Here is a 9,909-nt window from a genome sequence, read left to right as displayed (position 1 = left end):
TATAATCTTTTAAAACGTATGTATTCAAATAATATGCTGTGTGGCTACGGCACCAAAGAATATAGTCACCCCCTCTCTTCCCGTGGGTGTCGTAAGAGGCAACTAAGGGATAACAAGGTTTCACTACCACCTTGAAACTTAAGAAGTTGACCGATGACGGAACAACCATCTAACCGCTGGCTTTAAAACACACAGGCCGAAGACTGGCAGTAGCGTCTTTGGTGCGACAAAGCCAGCCCTGCGGTCACCAACCCGCCTGCCCAGCGTGGTGACTATAGGCAACACACATGAGTTCACGCATTTTTGGCGCGAACTTGTGGAGGCCTATGTCCAGCAGTGGACTGCAATAGGCTGGAATGATGATGATGAATGATGATTCAAATAATGCGTTGCGTTTTTCAACGCTTACGCCGCTGACTGATGCCTTGTTGCCTAGGTCGTATGTATTACATTATACATTTATACATTAAAAATACCATTGGATTATTACAATAATAACATAATTATAAATAATATTCATGATATACCTTTTTAAAATCCTTGTATTGTGCCCTTCAATTTGATACCCATATTGTAGTATTCGAGAAAAAAAAATTTTTTTTCATTAACTACAATGGCTTCGCGCAGCCGCCATGTTTGATTTTTTTTTAATGTCACCTATCTAAGAACACTTGGGCAGCTAAGACAAACCTAACGATACCTCAATTATGTAAATCCGTTCAGTGGTTCTGGAAATATGAGGTAGTAAAGAATATTACATACAAATATACATACATACAAGATACGAGCGAAAAACATAACCCTTCCTTGGCAGTCGGGTAATTATAAAGTAATACCAAAGAAATTGATATGAAGTGAAAAGAAGGAAAATAAAGCGAAAGTGTAGGTAACTACAGCAACAAGAGCTTGTTTACATGCTAAGTGACATAAAAGTTGTTATGTCGATATAAAATGAATTCGTTTCAATTAAAATAAACACAATTTGAAATAATCCGAAATAATAATTACTAAATACAGTGAACGTACTTTTTAAGTGCGTGATAAAAAAAAAATTATACCTTGGTAGGTCTTCAAAATGCCTAATTTAGAGGCACCGTGTGTAGAGCTTGGTTCTGCCCCCCGCACTCCAAGTATTATTATGTCACCATCACCGTCTGAAGTTTCAAGTGCTAGTTCTCCAGAACCACAAAATGTTCGAGCTACACCGCTTTTCAGGTGAAATTAGTGGATAATTTGATTATACCTTTCAAAGCAGATTTTAATATATTTTTTGTTGTTGTTGTTGTTAGAGTTTTAGCATTACCTCCACCCGACCCAGAACAACCGCCTGGTCAAGACGAATTGGAGCGCAGGCTACCTGGCTATAGACGTATTGTAATACCGCGTGAATCAACGCTCATTGAACTGCTAGTATGTGTTTATCTTGCAAGTAGAAAGGAAAATTTAACTGATAAACTTTGTAGATTTTAACATGTACTTATATTTATAAGAATAAAAAATGTGTAGAAACAATGTAGCGGTGTAACAACTGACGAAGAAGTGCTAAGAATTCGCGAAGCAAAATTGCGGGTAGTTGCGGAGCGAGTTGGTTTGCGGAGGTTACATGTTCTGGTTCCACATTTACGAACATTAATTTTAGATGGAAGCGCTATGCAATCATTACGTGACCTTGGAATTGGATTAACCAAATTAAAAGTAGGTATATACTTACTAGAAATACTATAGTTAGAGAAATAACAAAATGAACAGTACTCCAAATATTATTATGGCTCTATTTGTAGTGTCTCAGCGTTAACCGCTGTGGTTTAAGCTCGTTGGATGGAGTTTGGGGCTTAGGCTCTTTACGCGAGCTTCATGCAGCTGGAAATCGTCTTCATGATCTGCATGCTTTGGCAGCTTTACAAAAATTACACACTTTGGATCTTTCTAAGTATGTATCAGTTTCAAGGACTCTTTATATTTAGATTTTAAAATAATGTAGCAGTAATATGTAAAGATGTTTTAACAACGCATAGTGAGTTTTGAGGAATTTTGCAGTAACCCTATTGAACAATCAAGTCGCATTTGGACATTGGGTGTATGCGGTTCTTTGCGAAGGCTAACATTGAGTGGAACTCCTTTAGCAGATTCTATGTACTATCGCTCTCTTGTCGCATCTGCATTACCTATGTTAATTACTTTGGATGGAAGAATTTTGAATTCGAATGAAGAAGGTTAGTTCACCATCATCACTTCAGCAGTTCAGCCTAATACACCCTCCGCCTCCACAAGTTCTCGCCAAAACTGGAGTGCACTCATGTGTTTTGCTCATAGTCACCACGATGGCAGGCGGGTTAGTGACCGCAGGGATGGCTTTGTCGCACCGATGACGCTGCTGCCCGTCTTCGTTCTGTGTATTTCAAAGCCAGAAGTTGGATGCTTATCCTGCCATCGATCGGCTTTTTAAGTTCCAAGGTGGTAGTGGAAATGTGTTATCTTTTAGTCGCCTCTTACGACACCCACCGGAAGAGAGGGTGTGGTTATATTCTTAATGCCGTAACCACACGAAGGAGGTTATGTTAATAATTTTAAGATATAAATAAATAATTACCTGTGTAAATGTTGTTCAAAATGAAAGAATACAAATTTTTTCATTTTGAACAACATTTATAAAAAAGTAATAAAGTTCAAACATCGTAAAAGTCGTTTCGACCAAATTATAAATAAAACTAACTAGATTTTATTATAAATATGAGATTATGACAATATTAATGAATAATGTACAATAAACAGATAGGTATTGCAAAATTTTTGTATGTAAATGTAATTTAAAACTTTACAGATGACTGGATTGATGAAGTGCCATCAGATACAGAAAGCATTGAAAGTTACTCTGAAACAAGTGACCAACAATTAAAAAGTGACAGAAGGCAACAAGATTCACCACAACCTGGTCCATCGAAGGGAAATAAAGTAAAATGCATTTATATTATCTTAAGCTGTATTAGATACTTATATATGTAAATAACTATACTTATGCACTTGAAAAACACAGTTATTTTGAAGTCACAGACAGACACTTCAGATTTATTTATAAGTATATTGTATAGATTGCGCGACACGTTGGAGCAGCAGTCACAGCACTGGTTTGTGGTTGTTGCGCTGGCGTTTGTGGGTTCGATCCCTGCACATGATAAACATTTTTATTGGCCATAAAGATGCTTGCCGTGGTATGGTTGTTTGTGCAGTCCTTGTGGGTCTCCCCACCGTGCCTCCGTGAGCAAGTTAATCCGTCGGCCCCGGTTGTTATCATAAACACCTGATAGCGATCGTTACTCGTATTAAGGAATAAATATCCGCCAACACCAATGACTTGGTGGATTAAGCCTTGATCCTTCTCCTACATGGGGAAAGATGCCTATGCCCAGCAGTGGGATATTACAGGCTGAAGCGATGTGCGATAGATTTTGCAACCATTAAAAAGCCACATTCTCCGAAGGAAACGTAGACTACGACGTCACTCGTTTTTTTTAATTATTATTACGTATCAAATTCAAAGACGCTCAGTAAATAGATAATTGTGGGTTATCCGTAAATATAAGCAAGCGCGCTGTACACAAATATTTTTGATTAGTATTGATGTCCCGTGCACATGTCGTTTATTTTTTTTTAAGTAAAACTTCTTTACGCACGCTTGACTTGGTGAGTAATCTAGTGAATGCGTGACGACAGGGTTATGAAAAGTGTGATAGGGCGAGGTGAACGGAAGTTGAGAGGGAGATATAATTTAGTGAAGATAGAAATAAAGAGAGACTGTAGGAGTTAAAGAAGTTTTACTTCAGTCGTGCTGTCAAAAGCACACTCGTTTTTTTATCCATGCCAGTTTCAAGAATATAATGCTATTGCTAACGAAGAGCAATCTGAAGAACGCAAAAGCATTACCCGGCGACGTCCGGCAACCACCGAATGTGGAGGCGTGCGTGCTCGATGTGAAGTACCGCGCCGCCCGAAGACTGCCGTGGAGCGAGTCGTCGACGGACCTACGAGACTCGAAATTATGAATACATTGATGGGTAAAACGCTTCCTTTTACCATCAATCGTTCCAGTATCTATTTATCATTTGCAACCAATTATATTAATGCAATAATACCATTCGTTCGTTTCTACGCGCTAATCTCGGGATTTCCTGAACTTTTTTACTGTTAGAGGTTCTATGTAATTACGTGTTAAGAAATATTATAAAAAAAGTTAGATGAAGTTCCCTGTAATAAATTACAAATATAATTTCATAAATATGTTTTAATAAATTATAGAAATTGTGTATTTGTATGCATCTATGTGTGTATGTATGTATATATCATTAAACTCTCACACTGCGACCTGGCTACGAAAATATAAGATTGCAAGTCTTCTAAACAAATTAGGTATGATGTCGATAAAATATAATAGGTAATATAATCTTTAGTTATTCAAATTAACAAGTTAATTGTTGGTAAATGCACTACAACTACCGTCTACGTGACATATGTCTTATTGAATAATTTTCTGCCATTTTGTTTTAATTTTTCTGTTAAAGATGAAGAGTGGCGTTGTAGTGGAAGCAAACTGACATCACACGGCGCTGTTTCTGGTAATTTAGCGAGAGCTTTGCGAAGACCGAAACTTAACAGCTCAAGTGAGTTATATCTAAAAGATTATCTATAATATCTATGTTGTAATGTAAAGAGGGAATATTTCAACTTTTTTTTTGTAATGAATAAACTCAAAAACTAAAAATTCTTCATCAGAAAAACGCAACATTATCACTACCGTGATTGACTTAGGCTATATTGTAATGGGAGAAAACATCATAATATTATTTTGTAATCCACCCACAGGCGGAAAGCTACTAATAATTTCAACTAATAATTTTATTTGTTGCGGGAAAGTTAAAGCTTTGTCGTCTATAATAAGAAAATATTATTTTTCTATGGTTTTGTATCTAAGAGGTCTTGAAGTCATATATTACAAATAGGTACATAAATTGACACAATATTGTGAAATTTGTGATATAGTTTTATTATTTAAACACGAGAAGGAGTAAAAAATTGTAACTCCAGTTTCCGGCCGCAAAAAGTAAACGTCGCCTTTCTGGGTTACGGTACCTATTCGCATGTACCTATAATAAAATCCCAGATTTTTTTACAATTGTCTCAACATAAATTTGAAACTGTGTAATAATTGTGTTTGCTGGCAAACGAATAAACCGACTTCAATTACATCGACAAGTAATACAACGTATGTAGACGAAAAAACAGTCAAGTAAATACGCATTATCAAAGATTACTCCAAAAGTTGTGATCAGATCTAGATGAAATTTAAATGTGTCCACATAATAAACATCGGCTTTCGATTAAATTAAAAATCATCAAAATCGGTACACCCAGTAAAAAGTTATGTGGTTTTTGAGGGTTTCCCTCGATTTCTCTGGGATCCCATCATCAGATCTTGGTTTTCTTATCACGGTACAACACTTGGGATATCTCTTTTCTAACAAAAAAAGAATTATCAAAATCAGTTCATAAACGACTAAGTTATCCCCGAACATACATAAAATAAAAAAGATATATATATATATATGTCACTAGGTTGGCAAACAAGTGTACGGCTCACCTGATGGTAAGCGATTACCGTAGCTTATAGACACCTGCAACACCAGAAGCATCGCAAGCGCGTTGCCGACCCAATCCCCAATCCCCCCAGGAGCTCTGGTCACCTAAAATACGATAAGATATATACGGTCGAATTGAGTAACCTCCTCTTTTTTTGAAGTCGGTTAAAAATAAACATCATCATTTCAGCCTAATACAGTTCACTGCTGGACATAGGCCTCCACAAGTTCGCGCCAAAAATGGAGTGAACTCATGTGTTTTGCCTATAGTCACCACGCTGGGCAGGCGGGTTGGTGACCGCAGGGCTGGCTTTGTCGCACCGAAGACGCTGCTGCCCGTCTTCGGCCTATGTATTTCAAACCCAGCAGTGAGATGGCTATCCCGCCATCGGTCGGCTTTATATATATATATATATATATATATATATATATATATATATATATATATATATATATATATATATATATATATATATATTAATTTAGCCTGTAATATTCCACTGCTGGGCATAGGCCTCTTTCCCCATGTAGGAGAAGGATCAAGGCTTAATCCATCACGCTGCTCCAATTGGGGTTGGCGGATATATTCCCTAATATGAGTAACGATCGCTATCAGGTGTTTATGATAACAACCGGGACCGATGGACAATTTTTACGTATATAGCAATAGTAATGTATGTTATATACGTGTATCCAGAAAAATAAATTCTTAAGATGAAAATATCATTATAGTACTTATTATGTTTTAGATACTAATTAAAAAAATGAATTTGTGATTGTCCACGTGCTTTAACATAAAAAACTTATACATTTATATAATGGGTATTAAATTAATTAATAATATAAAAGAACATTTCTTGAATACATATGACGATAGTTATAAATTATTGAATCGTTTTGAAATGTTTGTAGTGAACCATCACTACTCACCAGGGACAGACACCCAGACCGGTATCAAATATTTGTACAAATACAAATATCCAATCCGAGAGCAATCTTCATGTATTGAGGGGATAAGCAAACAAAGCGTTTGTCATACAGTGTCATGACACATTTGACGAGATTTCTCTTAAATATTTATGCTTATATTTTGTTGTCGTCTTTCTGTCCATTTACGACTAGTCTAACGATGTCGAGTTAACACTTACATACAATATAGCTCTGTACTTTCTTTAAAGGCTGCATGTGAAACATCTTACTGTTATTACCATTATAAATACAAAAGTTTGAATGGGCACAATATACAATTTTAGTGTCATAGATTTTTGCATGTTGTTTAGCTTCGGAATCAACGAATGACGTTGGCATCTTATTATTCCGAAATTGAAATTATCTTTTGTCCTATAGTAATATACAATGTTTCCTAATATGGGCAGTTGCCGGATTAATGTATAGTATAATGTATTATGTATCATTTTTACCGACTTCAAAAAAGGAGGAGTTATTTTATGTATGTTCGGGGATAACATCGTCGTTTATAAATCGATTTTGATAATTATTTTTTTGTTGGAAAGTAGATATCCCAGGTGTATTACCATGATAAGGAAACCCGGATCTGATGATGGGATTCCAGAGAAATCGAGGATCAAAGGTTCCCTTTGATGATTTTTAATTTAATCGAAAGCCGATGTTTATCATGTGGTCATCTATAAATTTCATCGAGATCTGAATAATACTTTTGGCGTAATCTTTGATAATGCGTATTTATTTGACTATTTCTTCGTCTACCTACGTTGTATTATTTGTCGATGTAATTGAAGTCGGTTTTTTTCGTTTGCCAGCAAACACAATTATAATATTACAAACATACACTCCAATTTTATTTACAGTAAAAGCTCCTTATTCGCGCTTCCTTCATTCGCGTTTTCACTATTTGCGGATTAAAAAATTGTGACCCAATTCCTATATTCGCGGCTAGAGATTTCTTTATTCGCGGATCTAATCGGTACAAAAATTATCCCAATATATATCCAACCAAATATCCTTTATAAACGCGCCGATAAAGGGACTAATAAAAAAATAAAATAGACCTTATTACAACGCAAGATGAAGATTTGACTGAAACGGGCTTGGACGAAATGTTAAATTCACAGCCCATTGAAGAAAAGGCTTCAACAAGCACTGGAAATGTGACATTTAATCTGAAAAATCTTAGTGAATAATATCAGTTTGAACTGAAAGAGCTTTTAAAAACTGCCAAGCAAGAAAAAATTACAAAATTCTTTAAACCGTTGCCTAAGGCTGAAGATAATAATTGATTAGTATGGTTAAAAACTTCAATTAAATTGTTTTTTTTTTTCTATATCTTTGTTTTTTATTTTGGCACCTAGGAACGTATCCCTATAATCCTATATAAAATACCATTCCATAGTCACGGTTTCTGTATTCGCGGTATATTTACGGAACATATACCCCGCGAATAAAGAGCTTTTACTGTACTTATGATATGTTGGTGATTACTTACCGTGTAAAAAAAATGGACGGACAGAGACCCCTTTATCATGCCGGGACTCCTTTTTAAGTTTTATCGGTACGCACATTTTATAAACTTAGTTTTATAATATACATATACATGTAAATACAGCTAAGTAAATATGCTGTGACACAAATTTAAAATAAAACGTAAGTTAATATTATTGTTGTTGTTAAGTGGAGGTGGAATTGGAAATGGTCGAGAAGACAATGGAAGAAGCATGTCGTGCGCTTGCGTCGGAAATACCGCGTGCACCCAACTTCGAAGACTGGGCTAAGTTTAAACAAGAAACTGGGTAACTTTCTTTAATACTAAGTATAAGTAATACTTTAACATGGCCTTTTTAAACTTTACATATAATATGCGATAATCTGTCTAACAATAGTACTTTCCGATTCATAATTATGCATTATTACTAAAAATATGTAAGATATATGCGATTTGAAAATTTAAATTTCGCTAATTTCATTTCATTAAATTTCATCTAAGAAATAATAAAATAGATATTTTAAGTGTTTTGTTCATTTGTTTATTAATATGCTCGTGAAGAGGTCTATAAAGATATATATAAGATAACTTTGCTTATTTTAGAATCGAAATAGATATCGATTTTAACAAGACACCACAAGATATAGATTCCTCAAAAGCGATAGAGCGGTTGGAAAGAATAGAAAGAGAAACGATGCAGAGATTAAACAACGATGGCGACGATTTAGATCAATATTCAACGCCTAACGCCTTCACGTCAGATCCTTCTAGAATATTTTCTAGAGGTATTGCTGGAGATTATGAGTTGTGGAAAGAGATGCAAGATTTGCTAACCTGCGATCCACCGAGTAGCGTCGATGATTTATTTAAAAACATAGTTCCGGTTGATCTCAGACAGAGAGAATCGGATAACGATTCCATAGGATAAAATGACACTTTCGAATTTTCTAGTTTTGAAGTGTTGTGTTAGACTTTGCAATTTATTGGAGTATCGTGTGAAGAAGAAAATATATTAATAAATTTTTATTTTAGTTATAAAGTAATATTTGAATATTTGTTTTATATATAAATAACTAAATTCAAATGTAGCAATATTTGATTATTATATTTGTTGAAATTAATTGTACTATTTACTCTAGTCTTATCTATATAATATACATAGTATAATATACATATTTCGGCATATTTCGGCTTGGTCGTTCAATGGTTGTTTCGTATTAGTTAGGTTAGTTCGATAATGTTCCAATAAAAAAAAAATGTGATGATTCTATGTATGAGAATTTCGATTATACCAAATTGTTATAAAGAAAACTTAAAAAATAATATTAAAAAGATAAATTTTAAATAAAATAAAATCTTACTTATAAATATTATAAATATATGCTTTATTTAATAAACGTGGAAAACATACATTCAATAAAATATTACCCAAACTCAAATCAGTTTTATTTTTGTAGACAATTTTGTAGAAGTCGTCCTATTACCCTATTAAAATCAATTATACTTAATACCATTTTTCATTTTAGAAAAATTATTGCAATGGAATGAAAAAAAAGTACGTAAATGATGACAAAGGGACATGCGAAAGCAAATAAGTTTCGTTAATCAAAGTTAATTTTATATATAAAATTCTCGTATCACAATGTTAGTTACAATACTCTTCCGAAATGGCTGGACCGATTTTTATGAAATTTTGTGCGGATATAGGTTAGGTCTGAGAATCGGCCAACATCTATTTTTAATACCCCTAAGTTACAAGGGGGGATTAAGGGGGGTTAATAATATTCAACAAATAACATAATATGGCAACACAACGTT

General features: G+C 34.5%; 1 protein-coding gene across 1 annotated transcript; it reads left to right on the top strand.

Moving 5' to 3' along the window:
- Nucleotides 1-1,075: 1,075 nt before the first annotated feature.
- LOC123670221 lies at nt 1,076-9,019 on the top strand. The gene is made up of 10 exons (XM_045603730.1): nt 1,076-1,215; nt 1,290-1,410; nt 1,507-1,695; nt 1,782-1,930; nt 2,038-2,213; nt 2,822-2,952; nt 3,863-4,052; nt 4,557-4,655; nt 8,281-8,398; nt 8,695-9,019. The coding sequence occupies exons 1-10, from the start codon at nt 1,076-1,078 to the stop codon at nt 9,017-9,019; spliced, it is 1,638 nt and encodes a 545-aa protein (XP_045459686.1).
- The last annotated feature ends 890 nt before the right edge of the window (nt 9,020-9,909 follow it).

Source organism: Melitaea cinxia, chromosome 4, assembly GCF_905220565.1.
Source record: "Melitaea cinxia chromosome 4, ilMelCinx1.1, whole genome shotgun sequence".
NCBI classification, from domain to species: domain Eukaryota; kingdom Metazoa; phylum Arthropoda; class Insecta; order Lepidoptera; family Nymphalidae; genus Melitaea; species Melitaea cinxia.
Note: the sequence above shows the minus strand (reverse complement) of the source record. Positions and strands in the feature narration are given on the sequence as shown.

Coding starts and splice junctions, on each gene's coding strand:
- LOC123670221 (XM_045603730.1), top strand. CDS start 1,076: ATGCCTAATTTAGAGGCACCGTGTGTAGAGCTTGGTTCTGCCCCCCGC. Junction 1,411..1,506: donor CAACGCTCATTGAACTGCTA/GTATGTGTTTAT, acceptor AAAAATGTGTAG/AAACAATGTAGCGGTGTAAC. Junction 1,696..1,781: donor TTGGATTAACCAAATTAAAA/GTAGGTATATAC, acceptor CTCTATTTGTAG/TGTCTCAGCGTTAACCGCTG.